This window comes from Myxine glutinosa, chromosome 1 (assembly GCF_964187855.1).
Source record: "Myxine glutinosa chromosome 1, kmMyxGlut1.1, whole genome shotgun sequence".
In the NCBI taxonomy this organism is placed as follows: Eukaryota; Metazoa; Chordata; class Myxini; order Myxiniformes; family Myxinidae; genus Myxine; species Myxine glutinosa.
Window position 1 is genome coordinate 192,648,954 of NC_136261.1, and position 17,500 is coordinate 192,666,453.

The window sequence follows — 17,500 nt, forward strand, 5'->3', positions numbered from 1 at the left end:
TTCATGGATAGAGGTCCGGAGCTTTGAAATAATCGTAACGGCTGGCGTTATAGCCTTTATGGACTCCTTCTGCTTCAAAATCGTACATATCGTAGAAGGAGTACGATCGTACTGCCTCGCCAAGTCGACAACACGCACACCTCACCTGGCATGCTCTTCTCCTCTGCTTAATAAAACCAGTTTATTTCTTTACATTCTCTTGTATTATGTACAGTATATACGAGGTCGTGCTTGTTTATACATTATTTGTTATTTATAAAGTACATTTTTGTTATTTAAAAGCACCTAACAAAAAAAATTGGTGTTTTTTTTTTGAGGCTGGAACGGATTAATAGCATTTCAATGCATTTGAATGGGAAAATTTGCTTTGACTTACGAGCGATTTGGCTTACGAGCTCCGTCACGGAACGGATTAAACTCGTAAGCCGAGGTACCACTGTATATATATATATATATATATATATATATATATATAAATAATCACCTTTAGAGGCCATTTTTCCCCGCGAAGCGGGGGTTGGCCTTTTTCGGGAACCGTGGTTGTTGTTTTTTGGTCCCCTTTTTGAAGCAATGTTTTACGGCCGGATGCCAACCCTTTTTGCCGCCTTTAACGACAAACAGGGAATTACCAGTGAACTGGTACTCAATTAGCCGACCTCGGAAGGATGACAGGCTGAGTCAACCCCCCTGGCGTTAATTCAGCGATCGACCGGGATTCGAACCCAGGATCCTAGGATCCTAAGCCGGCACCCTAGCCGCTAGCCCAACACCAGGGCTTTGTATATATACCAGTCTGTGTATATATATATACACAGACTTGGCATTTAATATGGAATATATGTTTTTTCTTGACTTGGGTTTACTTTCTGAACTCAGTATATCAATCTGGTGAGTTTCTTTTACCCTTCGGTGATGTCTTTGTTGAAAGAACCATTTCACTGATTGTCTTTCGCAGCAAGAAGTCAATAACAGGATTATATCACAGGTGGCGTGACAAAATGTAAGGACAGGTACATTTGACGATTGGCTTCACAATCGGGTATATAAGGGTTGTTGCGTTCTGTATTAGTGGAAAACAAATGCTGCACATCTACAAAAGTTATTGCCGCTTCCTCTGGAGATGGTCCGTCAACTTGACAATGCTGTTTGTCATGGAATGATGGCTTCACGAAATTCTGGCATGAAACAGCATGCTATTGCTCGGCAGTATGGCATCACTCAAGGTCAGGTGTCAAAGATCCTGAAGCGAAATGCTCAGGGGGGTGTCCCTACTCCAATACCGAGGCCAGGACGTCCACACAGAACCACAAGGAGAGATGATCGCCAGCTGCACCGGTTAGTCTGCAATGGCCGTACCAAGTCAGCTAATCGGCTTAGGGCTGAGTGGCAGCAACTGACAAATGCGCCTGTATCCAGAAGGCTAGTCAACCAACGACTGGTTCACGCAGGCTATCGTGCTAGGCGTCCCCTGAGAAAGCCACGCCTGACCAGACAACACAGCCAGCGCCGATTGCAGTGGGCCAGAGAGCACCGTCAATGGCAGCCAGGACACTGGAATCTTGTGACCTTCAGTGACGAGTCTAGATTTCTAGTCTATCGTCAAGATGGCCACGTCCGAGTGCGCAGACAAGTACATGAGGCCCACAACGAAGATTGTATAGTGCCAAGAGTCCAAGCTGGAGGTGGTGGGGTGACCGTTTGGGCTGCGTTTCATGCAGAGGGCAAAACCACCTGGTTGTTCTGAATGGAAACCTGAACCAGTTCAAGTACAGGGTCATTCTGGAAGAAACGTTGCTTCCATTTGCTCGTGCAGCCTTCCGAGGAAACTTTGTCTTCCAAGATGACAATGCACAGCCTCATCGTGCTCGCATAATCCAACACTTTCTTGCTGACCGTGGTGTACAGCATATGGAGTGGCCTGCCATGTCCCCGGATATGAATCCGATAGAGAACTTGTGGGCAGAATTAACGCGTCAAATCGACAACTTGGACCAGCAGCCTGCCTCTGTGCGTGAATTGCAGCAGACTATTGTCACTGCATGGCAAGCGATTCCTGTCCAAACCTTGGCAAATCTCGTGAACAGCATGCCTCGACGTGTACGTGCTCTCCTGAATGCTCGTGGGGGTTACACGAAGTACTGAACTGCAATTTTACTGTCCGTAATCTCAGTCATAATTTCGGTTTTGTTCTTGTTGAAAAAAAATTTGGCTAATGTGCAAAATAAAGAGATACTTCTGGAAAACGTACAGAAGTTTAACACAGTACTGTCCGTGAATTGAGTTCGATATCAGTTTCCATCACTTTCAAGGATCAATTTATTTGCTTCGAAATGTCAAATGTGGTTTTTGTTTCTTTTAAAGGTCACATTAACAAAATCTAGAATAATTTCAACATAATTCCAATGAACTTTTGGTTCTAAATCATCTTGAAAAGTAAGTTGACCCCCACAAAAAAAATATTCCATATTAAATGCCAAGTCTGTATATATATATATATATATATATATATATATATATATATATATATATATATATATATATATACCCTTAATTCTATAGTTGTTAGGATTGGATAAATAACGACCAAATGTATCGTAGACAGAGACAGACAGACACCAAATTGTGTATTTTAATATGATGATATGTAGAAATATATAAAATGCAATTACAGTTCTGGCCAACAGGAGTAGTGCAGGTGAACCACAGTCCGGGTGAGACTTTGTTCACGATGTTGCAGAGTTAGCATTCGTTCAGTATACTGCGCCCCAACTCGCACGTTTGTAAGGCTCACAGACAAATGCCCATACACAAGCATTTCTCCCTTCACTGTCGGAAAGTAGCGAACCACCTTCTGCTGTTGAGGGGGTGAACGGAGGTTGGTAAATGGAAAGGAAACACTTGCATTCAACACCAGAGAACAGTTTCACTTCCTGTAAAAAAAATAAAAAGAGCAACTCAGTACATTACATTAATATTATTTGCTCTTATGTTTTTTTTGGTTTATGATGACATGCTGTAAGATAATCAAGTTTAGTTCAGCATGTTCAGTTGAAGCCTTCCATTTTTCTTGCAATAACTGACAAAACACTCAAAATCATGCATGAGGATGAATTTTATTTTACAAACCCATCTGATTAGGGTAGAGAACAGATTTCTGACCCACATAGACTTCAGGAAGTTTACGCCAGTTTGGAGAAGACAGTGAATGAATGCGATGGCAAGAAACAAAAGTAACATTGGTCGCATCATGCTGCTTCGTTTCAAGGGACCACTAGCGTTGATAACTTTAAACAGCACATTTGTAACATCCATTAACTCGAGTGCAATGCATGAGGAAATGCAAAGCAAAGACATTGATTGCTGCAAGCACACCAACCTCGAATAATGCAGATAATAATAGTCGGCATCACCCAATAAAATCCCTCATACACGGGCGGAGTTTGGGGAGGGTCAGGAGGGGCAATTCCCCCACCTTTATTACATAGCTACCCCTTATTAATATTAAGCCCTTGCCTCCTCCCCCCCCCCCCCCCCCCCACCCCAAATAGAGAAGTCAAACTACACCTATGCCCCGAAAATAACTGTTGACTGCAAACAGCATTTCTATACCAACGAGTTTCACCAAATGAATTTTGCCCTCCGCATTAACCACCAAAGGAAGCACATGCGCCCCTAATTTTGATTCCATATACAAAGTTTCATTTTAAAATGCTTACAAATGTGCCCGTTATTGCATTTTCTGGTATTTGACCCTCTGACACCAGCCCATGTCCCAGGGGCTGGTGCCAAAAATGACTTTCTTTCAAAAATCCTGGGGATAAAAATAATTTTATATTCTTGAAGTATAACTTAGAGTCCATCTACATGCCAAATATGCAAGAAGGTGTGGGTGGGTGGAGCTGTGGTGAATTAAAACAAAATTAAAAGGACATAACAGGGAGGTTAAGGGGAAATGAGAGACAGTGAAAGAAAACCAGAAAGGAGGTGGAAAATTATGGTAGGAATGAGAGAGACAGAGATAGAGATAGAGATAGAGATAGAGAGAGACATAGAGATAGAGATAGAGAGAGACATAGAGATAGAGGTAAAGAGAGACATAGAGATAGAGGTAGAGAGAGACATAGAGATTGAGATAGAGAGAGACATAGAGATAGAGATAGAGAGAGACATAGAGATAGAGATAGAGAGAGACATAGAGATAGAGATAGAGAGAGACATAGAGATAGAGATAGAGAGAGACATAGAGATAGAGATAGATAGAGATAGAGAGAGACAGAGATAGAGATAGAGAGAGACATAGAGATAGAGATAGAGAGAGACATCGAGATAGAGATAGAGAGAGACATAGAGATAGAGATAGAGAGAGACATAGAGATAGAGATAGAGAGAGACATAGAGATAGAGATAGAGAGAGACATAGAGATAGAGATAGAGAGAGACATAGAGATAGAGATAGAGAGAGACATAGAGATAGAGATAGAGAGAGAGACATAGAGATAGAGATAGAGATAGAGACATAGAGAGAGAGACATAGAGATAGAGATAGAGAGAGACATAGAGATAGAGCTAGAGAGAGACATAGAGACATAGAGACATAGAGACAGAGATATAGAGATATAGAGAGATATATAGAGAGATATATAGAGAGATATATAGAGAGATATAGAGAGATATAGAGAGATATAGAGAGATATAGAGAGATTGAGAGAGATTGAGAGAGATTGAGAGAGATATAGAGAGATATAGAGAGATAGAGAGAGATAGAGAGAGATAGAGAGATATATATAGATAGATAGATAGATAGATAGATCGAGAGAGCGCAAAGAATTCTTCCTCACATGTGCAATACACACACAGATCTGTTTATTTCAATGTCCCTTCAACGGCAGTAATAGTTGGTCCGTGAAAATATATGTCATAAGAGGATTGTTATATGAGAAAGCTCCACTCAAGTCACGGAATGACATACTCACAATTAACAGGTCGAACATTCTTTGAAACTACTCAGCAAATACACACACAACATATACTGTACTTGCATAAAAGAAGAAAATGGCACTTGATCGAATCCAAAAATTAACAGCTGACAATAACAATGGTGAAATGTGGTACGAAGGCTTCATGCAAAGTGGATGACAGGTGTTCAGGGCAAGCACTGATTTCATGCATGTGTGACCACATTCCCAACTGAAAATGGGCAAACATTGCTGGAAAATTACTTGTGCGCAAAAGTAAATGCGATACAGTACTGAAAAGGAGAGGAAATACTTCATTACTTCATCAATGACTATGCAGAGATTTCAAGTACCGTTGGACCCCGCTATTCGCGGTTCCCCTATTCACGGGATCCGCTATTCGCAGTTCTGCCATTCACAGGATCCACGTATTCACCTATTCACCATTGATAAAATGCGACCTATTTCTCTATTTATGGAAAAGTGTCCTGCAAATTCGTGGTTTTTTTCGTATTCAGGGCCGTGTTCGGCCAAATTGCGTTTTATTTTTCCCATTCGTGGCCATGTACCGCAAATTCGCGTTTTTTCCCCAATTTGTGGCAGTGTTCCGCAAATTCGCGGATTTTCATCAACTTTCATGGGTTTTGCCTCACCATTCGCAGTTTGTTCCTCTCTATTCAAGGATTTTCACGACTCAGGAACCTATCCCCCCTTTTTTCATTGAAACAATATCCCGCTATTTGACGTATTGCAATTCGTGGATTTTCCAGGAACGTATCCCCCGCAAATAGTGGGGTCCCAAGGGGATTTCCTTTGAAAGCAAGTGAGACTGAAATCCATGTGAGATGTCGGTATATCAGCAGCTGAATTAGATACCAAGACCGGGCTGGCATAGAAGGGGACCCAAGAAATACAAAGGGGAATAAATGGTCTCACTGTGACTTTCTTGGGAAAAGAAAACTATCTTAAATTTGGGGAAGGCCACTGTTTGTTGTCAGACCAACGGCTCATGGTCAAGGCGAGTGGAATTTAGTGAAGCATCTGATATCTACGAAATGAGACCATGACTCAAACACTGCTTTGCCAGTAAATGACAGCACCATAACAATTATTCACAGGACAGTACAAATTATATATTAACTAGGGCATGCCCGTACTATATATATATCTAAAATTATATCCCCCCCCTCTATTTACATGAAATGGTTTGGTCCATGAAATGTTTTGGTCCATTCGCAACGCCAAAGCGAACGGCGAACGCTTTACATGAAATGGTTTGGTCCATGAAATGTTTTGGTCCATTCGCAACGCCAAAGCGAATGGCGAACGGCTTGCGAGTACAGTGACAATCCCCCCCCCCCCCCTCTATTTACATGAAATGGTTTTAATTAGTTTTAAAACATAGTTGAACGCCAACATATGGCATGCCCGTACCCGTACTATCCGTAATGGCGCACGCTCTCACAGGAGCTCCGGAAGGTCGCATATCGCAGGAAAGCGAAAGAATCGCAAATTAGTTTTAATTAGTTTTAAAACATAGTTTAACGCCAACATAGCGCCAACATAGTTTGCCGACGGGAAATAAATGAATACGCTCTCAAATGTGCCATCCGAGGCAGAGTCTGTTCCCCACGTTCGGCACACGTGATAGCTCGCTGCTCTCTGATTGGTTGAATCGTTTTTTGGACATAGCTCGGTAACTACTTCTGCGATTAATTTAAAACCTTGAAAAGGCACATCCTCGGGTCCCCAGCAATATACCTGGCAAGTTTCAAGTATATCGGACCGGTAGTTGTCGAGAAACAGCGGTCACAGACAAACATACAAACATACAAACATACAAACAAACATACACACAGAGATTAGTGGAATTATAGATAGATAAACAAAACAAACATAAACATACCTTTTCGATCTCCTGCTCGGTTACCAGCATCACCACCACAGACACCTTCTGCTCATAAATCATCAGCCAAAAGTCTGCAACAGTTGCTGGTAGTGGAGATTGGGTGGTGATTAGGCGAGGACAGTATGAAGAGAGCTCGAGAAAGCTTCCATTGATATAATCATCTTTTCCTCCACTCAGAATGACCCGGTTTTTGTCATAAGGCATAATGTCAGGATGACGGTTCTTCATTGTGTAACACCGTGCTACAGAAATGGAAAGTGTGCGGCATTCTCTCTCTTGGACCTCCTGCAACTCACGCCATTGCCTTTCAAGTGGGTTGGTAAACCCATCAACTGGCTGCTCAAGCTTCTCCACCACCCTTCTAAATTTCTCATAGTCTTTCTGAAGGCGGCGCAAGAGATCAGGTCTACGGAAGGGGTCTTGGTTGATCACCTGTAGGGCTTGTGCAGCATTGGCGTCAGCTTTTGTAGGCTGCAACGGTGGCTGTGGACGAGAGTCAGGTCGAGGACCAGTTGGCAAACTGTCCAGACTAGTAGATAACAAATCGTCCGGAGCAGAGCTTTGACGCTGCAGAGAAGGAATGCTTTTGCCAGCTGTTGCTCTTGGAGATGATGGAGTAGTGGAGGTCATCACTTGAGGAATTCCTGTTGGTGGAGGAGTAGAAGGCAATGCACCAGGTGGAAGTGTAGGTGTTGTATGAACCACAGACTCCTGAGGGATTGCTGGAGAGGGAGCAAGGCCTGAAGCTCCAGGCATACACTGCATTTGGGCATGCCTGTCTGTGAGAGGCAAAGAAGTTGATGGCAAAACATATGGTGCAGCAACATGGCCAGCAGGCAAATGTGGTTGATGGGCTGAAACTGTCATGACTGCAGAATGATTGGGACAGATAGATGAAGGTAAGAAAGCAGAAGCAGTTGGCGTAACAGTCCGGGGTGCAACAACCGGCGCAGAGGCCTGAGGGAAGGCACCCAGCACAGGGGCCTGAAGGAAAGCACCCGGAGCAGGGGCCCGAGGAAAGGCACCCGGCACAGGGGCCTGTGGGAAGGCACCCGGCATAGGGGTGACAATGGAAGGATTTATGCTGCAAGATGTTGGATCAGGAGGATAAGTCACAGTATTACAAAAATTCATCACTCCAAAATTAGGTAGCGTGCTCGAAGATATTAAGGAAGCAGTATTAGGTCGAGGCTGACATTGCCGAGATATTTCTGCAGGTGCTCTAACAGGATGGACGAGGGGGATAGCATTGCTTGGAAGAAAATGGGATGTTCTATAGTGGGCCATATCTGCAGTGCTGTCATACAATTGAGAACAAGATTTAGGTGCACGAGGAGTCATCCAATTTTGAGGAGGAAAGGGATACTGATTTGGAGCAGCAAAATAGCCAGGGTGAACAGCTGTCCTACCAGGTAAAGTAGCTGGTGATGGAGCTCTGAATCCAATGAAATCTCTGGTTGATTGGAGAGTTGGCATGGGGAAATTGCCTGGTGGTGGAATTCCTTTTGGCATGGCTTCAAATGATGAATGTACATTGAGTGGAACATTCGTTTTACTGTGGTCTGATAGAAAGATTGGTCGATATATTGATGTAGTTGGATCTAACTTTGGACTTTGAATTGTCTGGCTGCAAGTAGCATCAGATGAGAAAACAGCAGGTGAGAGGTGAGACTGAGAAACCTCAGTATAATGAAAGCCAGAACCACATGACGTAGTAAATGAGTTGAAAGGGACAGTATGCTGAAGAGGATAAGAGGGTTTTGCAGTCCCTGTTGTTTCTCGAGGAAAAACAACATTGTCAGATTCCATAGCAACACATCCACCTTGCGATATCTGGTACATTGGAACTTGGCCCATTGTAGGAAGTGTGTGCGTAGGAGGCATCTGAGACGGGATCAAAGCAGTTGACCGATTTGGAACAAAACCTGGAAAAACAGATGGCAAGACATTCCCTTCCACTCTTTGATAATCCAGTTGTATTGGGTAACTGACTATCCCTTGAGGGTGAGCAAAAGCAAAACTATTTTCCAATGGGCCTGACAATGTCGGTGGGGCAATTTTACAAGGAAGTGATGGGGGGCCTGGGATATGGGCAGAAGTATAGACCGTTGTTATTGGCAAAGAGCCAGGTGCTATGGTAAAATCTGCAGAGCATGAGCTGGGCATCATTGCAACAGCTTGGTTCTTAAAATGGCATCTTGGAACAGAACTCGACTCCGAAGCCCTTGCTCTATAGCCAGAATCAAGAGAACCTTGGCTGACTGGCAACCCTGTTGGCAATGTAACAGACATGCCAGGAGGAAAGCAGTTAACAAACTGAGGCTTATGGGAACTTCCTCTGCTAACCGATTGAAAATTTGGAGCATTCGATGCTGCTTGCAATCCTGGGAAACTAGGTGGATGGATTACAGTTTGAGAGTAGGGTGAAACTGGATGGCGGTTTTGTACAGGAACAAAACTGGGCAGATGTGGGGGTCCAGTCGAAAACACTTCACTTGGGTTGAACTCCTCTATTGAGGTCTCCTTCAGGATTGCCGCAAGAACATCTGATGGAAGGCTACGTAGGTCTTCAGGTAGATCTTCCAAATTTATATTGTCTGGCCAAGTTGGTACTTGGTGCCGGGAAGAACTAAGGCTGGGCTTCGGTGCAGTTGGCCTCTTTGGAGGATTCTTCAACCTTTTCCTAAAAAGAAGTACAATGAGGTCAGTCAACTGCTGCCAAAACACACGCAACAAAAATAGCAGGGCAGTGGTAAACAATGCGAAACAAAAAATCCAGATACATACTTGTCAAGGTCTTTTTTCCGTTCCAGTTCCTGAGCCTGGCAGGATTCACGGGTTTGACGCAGCAAATTTCCAGCCTTAGCATTTAAATCACAATAGAAGCAGCTTCCTTCAGCAGCCTTTTCTAGCAACCCACCATGGGCATCATAAGATGCCACCAATGCTTGCACAGCTGCAGACCATCTGGCAGGAAATTAGACAGCAATTATCTTCACCTCTCATGTAAAATCTATACATGTATGTATGTATATATGTATATATATGTATATATACACAAATAATTAAGTTAAGCACCCCTACACAACGAATTAAGGTAAGCACCCCCTAATATATATTCTTTGTGTATATGTATACATTGGCATATATTCTAAGGTATGTGAGATCAAATAATGATTGGTATGACATTAGCAATTATCCATTGATGAAATTGAGTGATCAAAGTGAAAAAAAGTGATTGGTTGAGTCAGTGATCCGATCACGTGGGTCCTACACACGTTATTGACGCAAAGATCGCTAGAGGTCTTCTCAGAACAATGACTGTACGTTAGAAAACATAAACGTCATCCACACTGTCCGTGATGGACCTATAGCTCCATACTTAAATTGAGGTGAAAATATGCCTAAAATTCCCAAAAAATTTCACCTTAAATTATTCAGAATAAAATATTGAAAACGGCATGATTGTTATGTTTTTATGTGACCATAATATCACTTCTCCAGAAAATATAGCAATATCATGGGTATATTACACTGTTTTGACGACAACAAACTTGTAATGTGCGAGGTTGTAAAAAAACGGGGGGGGTGCTTAACTTAATTCTTTGTATATATGTATATATATGTATATATGTATATATGTATATATATATATATATATATATATATATATATATATATATATATATATATATATATATATATATATATATATATATATATATATATATATATATAAAAATATATACACAATCACGTGAAAAAGTAAGTACACCCCATGTAAAGTTTTGACTTTTTCAAAATATTTCAACATACAGCTATTTGATCTTCATTTCAACAATATTGATAGATAAAGGTGATATAATTTAACAAATATCATGAAACATTTACATTTTGTAGTCCATTGTATAATTTAAATAAACATAAACGCAAATTTCGCATGTGGAAAAAGTAAGTCCACCGTTGGCTCTAATAGGTGGTATTGCCCCCTTTCGCAGAAACAACCTCAAGTAGGCATTTCTTATAACTGTCTACCAGTCTCTGACATCGACTGGGAGAAATTTTTGCCCACTCCTCCATGCAGAATTCTTTCAGCTGTGCGATGCTTGAAGGTTTTCTTGCATGCACAGCTCGTTTCAAATCCCCCCACAACATCTCGATGGGATTTCGATCCGGGCTTTGACTTGGCCATTCCAGAACCCTCCATTTCTTTCTTCTCAGCCATTCCTTGGTGGATTTACTGGTGTGTTTAGGGTCATTGTCATGTTGCAAGGTCCACCTTCGGTTGAGCTTCAACTTTCCGACAGATGGCCTCACATTATCCTCAAGCACCCTCTGGTACAATGAAGAATTCATCGTGGATTCTATGTTGGTGAGCTGCCCAGGCCCTGATGCAGCAAAGCTGCCCCAAACCATAATATTTCCACCACCATGCTTTACAGTTGGTATCAGGTTCTTGTGGTCAAATGCTGTCTTTGGTTTTTGCCAAACATGTCTTCTGGTACTGTGGCCAAATAGCTCTACCTTTGACTCATCTGTCCAGAGCACATTGTTCCAGAAGTGCTCGTCTTTGCCTCGGTGTTCATTGGCAAACATTAGTCTTGCCCTGATGTTCTTTCTGGACAGCAAAGGTTTCCTCCTGGCACACCTCCCATGTAGATCAACTTTGTGCAGCCTCTTTCTAATGGTAGACTCGTGCACTTTGACATCAACAGTGGCAAGAGCTACCTGTAGGTCCCGTGATGACATTCTGGGGGTTCTTAGAGACTTCTTTCAGCATCTTGCGGTCTGCTCTCGGGCTGAACTTGCTGGGGTGGCCTGGCCTGAACAAGTTGGCAGTTGTTTGGAATCTTCTCCACTTGTAGATGATCTTCCGGACAGTCGAATGATTGATTTCAAATTGTTTGGAGATCTTTTTAAATCCCTTCCCAGACTCGTAGGCATCTATAACCTTCTTTCTGAAGGCCTCAGAGAGCTCTTTTGATCTAGGCATGGTGACGCCGAACACTTTACAACAAAGATCTTGATCTTGGAGATCTATGATCTATGATCTTGGAGATCTTGCGAGATCTCGAGACGACGTCACGAATTTTTGAAGCTCCACACGGTCTCCACTTTTTCAAAGTTAAGTCTGTTCACAATTGTATTTTGTCCTAACTGTATTTTATCTTTCGGCATGTGAACTTATTGTGTGTCCCTTGGATGTTTCTCGGTGTTTATCTTTCATAAATTAATCGTTTGTTTGCCGCGCAGCGTGTGAGGCCTTGCAGCTTCAGGCTTCCCCCGTCGAAGTTTGTTTCTTCCTTCGCTGGTTTTGCTAGGTTTTTTGATTTTCCCTTCTCCCCCAAACTTCACCGAACATCTCCTATTTGTCTAACTTTGTAACCCCCACACCCCCCCCCCCAAAACATTTCCCTTTCTCCTCGTGTGCTTTTGTCCCATCGTGTGCTTTTGCCTCTGCCCACGTGCGCTGTCTCGCCCTGCCCCCATTTTCCCCTTGCCTTCCACCTTTTGCCCTGTTCAAGTGACTCGTGGTCGTCCCTCTAGGCTCCCTCTCCCCATTGGTATTTTTGTGAATATAAGATTGTTCTTCACGGTTCTGTTTAAATATGTTTAAACTTTCCCCTGGAATGTTTTATTCAGTCGTATATTACAACACGTTGTTTTTCTTCCTATTTAAAAGGCTCCTTTCAATTTCCTCTTCAACTCATTCTATTTCAAAAAAATATTCAATCTCTTATGATTCCAAATCACTCCATGCTCTAAATTCTCATTCATTCCAACCCTCCTCCATCGTTCTTTAACGGATCGCCAACTTGAAAATCACAACAAACCCAATTTGCTATAAATGTTCATCTTTCATTAATCATCCACTTTCTAAACTCCCCCCCCCCCTTGCCCCTCCCCTCCAAATCTCCCCACTTGCCCCTCCCCTCCTAAACTCCCGCCTTGCCCCTCACCTCCTAAACTCCCCCCTTGCCCCTCCCCTCCAAATCTCCCCCCTTGCCCCTCCCCTCCAAATCTCCCCCCTTGCCCCTCCCCTCCAAATCTCCCCCCTTGCCCCTCCCCTCCAAATCTCCCCCCTTGCCCCTCCCCTCCAAATCTCCCCCCTTGCCCCTCCCCTCCAAATCTCCCCCCTTGCCCCTCCCCTCCAAATCTCCCCCCTTGCCCCTCCCCTCCAAATCTCCCCCCTTGCCCCTCCCCTCCTAAACGTCCCCCTTGCCCTTCCCCTCCTAAACTCCCCCCTTGCCCCTGCAAAACTCTCCCCCAACCCCTCCCCTTCAAATCTCCCCCCCAACCATCCCTCCCAAATTCTCCCTCCTCCCACCCCCTTCTCAAAGCTGCCTCCTCCCCACTTCGTCTCCCTTCTATCTCATACCTCCACCTCCCCCAACCTACTACTTTCCTCTGCCCCCCCCTCAAACAACCCCTCACTGTGCCTCATCCCATCACCATCAAACCTTTCGTCCTCCTCCTCCTTCCCTTTCTTGTAACTCTTCTGTAATCTCTGCCACACTATCAACTGCTCTTCCTACCTCCCCCTCTAATCCTTCATCTGACCCTACCCCTCCCCTCCCCTGTCCTGCACCCGATGCTCCCCCTCTCTCATCAACGGTATGGACCTCAAACATCCGGGGCCTTCGCTCAAACCTGATTGATCTCTCCATTCAGGTTGCTTCTGACAATCCAGACTTGATCTGCTTAACAGAAACTTTCCTCCTTCAAGATGTCTCCGATTCCTTTATATCTCTTCCTGGTTACTCCCTCCTCCGGTACGATAGACCTGAGCCTCGACCTGGTGGTGGGGTGGCTATCTTTATCAAAAATTATCTTCCTCACTCTCCCTGCACTGCCCTCTGTCCACCCCACCCCCAGGAGTACCTCTGGCTACGGCTTCCTCTCCACTCCCACCTTTTGTTCATATGTGTTCTGTACCGTCCTCCAAACAGTGATGTCTCCATTTACATTTCGCTGTCGGACAACATGGACCAACTTCTATCAACTCATCCAAACTCTCTCTTCCTCATATGTGGCGACTTCAACTGTCATCATGCCAGCTGGCTGGGTGTGGGTTCATCTCTCACCAGCCATCGCACCTCAGCAAAGGACTTCTGCGACTCATTGGGACTGACACAATCTGTCAATTTCCCGAACCGGATCTCAGTCAATGGAGTATCTTCTCTTCTGGACTTGGTTATGACTAACTTCCGTGCAAATGTCTGCTGCTCTTCTTCTGCTCCAATCGGTTCTTCTGATCATGTGCTTGTTAAAGTGGACATCTCTTTGGCCATTCTCAGAGAGCCTCCTCAGCGCCGACGAGTCTGGTATTTCACTCAGGCCGACTGGCACGGTCTGCAAGCAGCCATCAATCATCTGGACAGGTCTCCCATCTCTACTGCCTCTGACATCAATTCTTCCTGGGAATTCTTCCAAAGCAAACTGCTCTCTCTCATGCACAGATTTATCCCATCTCGTCTTCAGTTGTCTTACCCTTCCTCCCGTCCATGGTACACTGAATCTTGTGGTGAGGCAGTTGCCCTGAAACAACTTGTCTTTGCCTCTTGGAAGGCAAATCCAACTGAAGGCAATCTCAGTTCCTTCCACCAAGCTCGAAACAAGTATGTGTCTACCCTCAGGAGTGCCAGGAAGCACTATCTCTCCACACTCAAGATTGAACTCTCAAATCTGTCTCCTTCCTCCAAATCCTGGTGGGGTCTGGTCAAAACCGTTTCTGGTGTTTGTTCCCCCTCCATTCCCTCCCTTACTTCAAATGGCTGCACAGTTGACACCGCACATGACAAAGCCGAATGCCTCAACTCTGTGTTTGCCTCAAAATCTTGTGTCCCAAACCCATCTCTCTCTGTTCCCACCTTTCCCAGTCGAACCCAACTGCTCCTGGACTCTGTGTCCTTCTCTCCTGACAAGGTGGAGAAGTTTTTATCAAACCTCGACTCGGATTCTGCAACTGGACCAGACAGCATCAGCCCACGGGTCCTAAAATCCTGCTCTGCCGCTCCATCTCACCCTCTCTCTGTTATTTTCACCCTCTCTTTTGCTCAAGGTCATCTGCCAGCATCTTGGAAATCAGCAAACATTACCGCTTTACACAAAAAAGGTGCAAAAACAGATCCTTGCAACTACAGACCAATCAGCCTGCTTCCAATTAGCAGCAAAGTCATGGAATCCATCATTGCTTCGGATATCAAATCCTTCCTCTTCTCCACTGGCTTGATCTCTGATCATCAATTTGGATTCAGACCAGGTCATTCTACTTTGGACATGTTGCTTCTGCTGTCTCAACAATGGATGGAGGTCCTCAATGCCAAACAGGAAATCAGAGCTGTCTCCCTTGACATATCACGTGCCTTTTATATGGTCTGGCACCCAGCTCTGCTCACCAAACTCTCCTCCTATGGTATCCATGGAAACCTCCACTCATGGCTTGCGGACTTACTCTCTGGTCGAAGGCAACGTGTGGCCCTGAATGGATTTCTCTTATCTCCCCTTCCTGTTCTGGCTGGTGTTCCCCATGGTCGTGTTCTTGGCCCTGTGCTATTTCTGGTCTTCATCAATGATCTCTCCGACTCTGGAAAATCCTCCATCTCTTTGCTGATGACTCCACTATCTCCCGCTCCATTCCTCATCCCTCAGATCGGCAGTCTGCAGCCTCCTCACTCTCTGCAGACCTGGACAAAATCACAGACTGGTCAAACAAGTGGAACATGTCTTTCAATCCTGACAACTCTCACACTCTTACTATGTCTCTCCGAAAAGACCGACTGGAAAACTCTCCCATCTACTTTCTCAACAATCCTCTCCAAGAAGTTCTGTCGCTCAAGCTTTTGGGTCTCACTATCTGCCATGATCTTTCTTGGAAAAAACACATTTCCAAGCTGGCCTCCAAATCCAGTCGCCGACTGGGCATCCTCCGTCGTGCGAAGTCCTTCCTTGGCACACCTGAGCTCCTCACCACATACAAGGCTTTCATCCGCAGCTCAATGGAATACTGTTCCCCCCTCTGGGCTGGTGCTCCTGCCTCACACCTAGCTCGGCTTCACGCTGTTGAGGCCAAAGCTTTCAGAATCATTGGAATCTCCTGCGATGATGTTAACTCCGAGGGCCTTTCACTCACTCACCGCAGGCAGGTTGGTGGTCTTTCTGTCTTCTACCGACTCCTCTCCGGCCTTGCTCCCCCAGCTCTCTCTGTGCTCTGTCCCCCCAATATTCCTTCAGGTCGCACAAGATCTGCCTGCAACCCTCTTATGGTTAAACTGCCAAAATCTAGGCTCTCTGCTCACCTTCACTCTTTCATTCCCCTTTTCTCCCGCCTCTGGAACAAACTCCCCCACTCCCTTCAATCCCACTCCTCCCTCCAGGTCTTTAAAACAGCTGTTCACCACCATCTCTTATCTTCCCCCATCCAAAACCTTGATCTTTTCTACCCCCGCTAATTCACCCCAGAGTCCGCAGTGTTCATATGTTTAATACCTCTCCCACCTCCCCCCAAGTCCTCCCGATGTCCCTGCTCTCAAATGTTGTGTTTGTGTCCTTCCCCCTCTCTCCCCATCTTGTCTGCCGCTCCTCTTGTTTTTTGTGTTTTGTGTGTCGGTTTGACTTTTTGTGTGATTAATGTTAGCTCTTTCACGAGCCTCGATCTTGTATACAAAAAGAAAAAAGAAAAGAAAAAAAAGAGCAAACCAAACTAAATGTCTGAGGTTTAAATAAGACAGGTTCCTCCAAGATCCTCTCTGATGTTCTAATCATTTGCACCTGAGCTGGTGCACCAGATTCTAATTTTAGGTATTTGAAGTAGTGATAAATGTAGGGGTGTACTTACTTTTTCCACATGTGAAATTTGCATTATGTTTATTTAAATTATACAATGGACTACAAAATGTAAGTTTCATGATATTTGTTATATTATATCACCTTTATCTATCAATATTGTTGAAATGAAGATCAAATAGCTGTATGTTGAAATATGTTGAAAAAGTCAAAACTTTACATGGGTGTACTTACTTTTTCACGTGACTGTGTAGGAAGAACTAAAAACAGGCAGCTCAGGAGTCACATGAAACCATGATTTAAAAAGCGCATGCTGCGCCATAAAGAATAAAAATTCTTTCTATAAAACCGGATGTTTCAGAAAAATGCTGTCTTCCGAACTCAGAGGTAAGGGGCACTGGATCAGCTGCACTTAATGTCTGCCGGGAACGGCTGCGTGTTCTGATTGGGCTGCGGAGGGGATGGGAGGGGGGGGGGGGGGGGGACCAATCAGAATTAAGTTTTGAGTGGATGTAATAATGTGTGGTGTGTTGGTGGATGGGTCTGCTGCAGGTTTGGGTGTGCGGATTATTGACTCCGCCTCCCGCACTTCATGCTAGCCCCGGTCCCGGGCCTCAGGGCCGCCCCTCACAGCCATTGGTGGGAGATTGCGGTGATTGCATAACCCTTGGTAGGAAGCATGAAGGTCCACATGATGATTAATGAACCGTGGGCCAGACATCGATGCTTCGAGGATTTCCCGACTTGCCCAGGCGGGGTGCCCAGGCTTTGACGACGGTGTTTTTCCAGGCAGGCTTGTGTTGTAGTTAGCGACAATGTGTCGCTATCAATGACAGTTCATCTCCACATG

The 17,500-nt window shown here is 44.5% G+C and overlaps 1 protein-coding gene across 3 annotated transcripts in view; it reads right to left on the minus strand.

Moving 5' to 3' along the window:
• The window catches only part of PTPN23 (protein tyrosine phosphatase non-receptor type 23), a 198,878-nt gene that overhangs the window by 42,329 nt on the left and 139,049 nt on the right, over window positions 1-17,500 (minus strand). For 2 of the 3 annotated variants that reach the window (XM_078781737.1, XM_078781750.1), the window contains exons 20-22: window positions 9,652-9,831; window positions 6,862-9,547; window positions 2,670-2,854 (exon numbers count right to left, since the gene is read on the minus strand). In XM_078781737.1, coding sequence (XP_078637863.1) covers window positions 2,670-2,854; window positions 6,862-9,547; window positions 9,652-9,831 — 3,051 coding nt within the window. The remainder of the gene's footprint in view (window positions 1-2,669; window positions 2,855-6,861; window positions 9,548-9,651; window positions 9,832-17,500) is intronic. The other variant, XM_078781746.1, reaches the window with a different exon arrangement.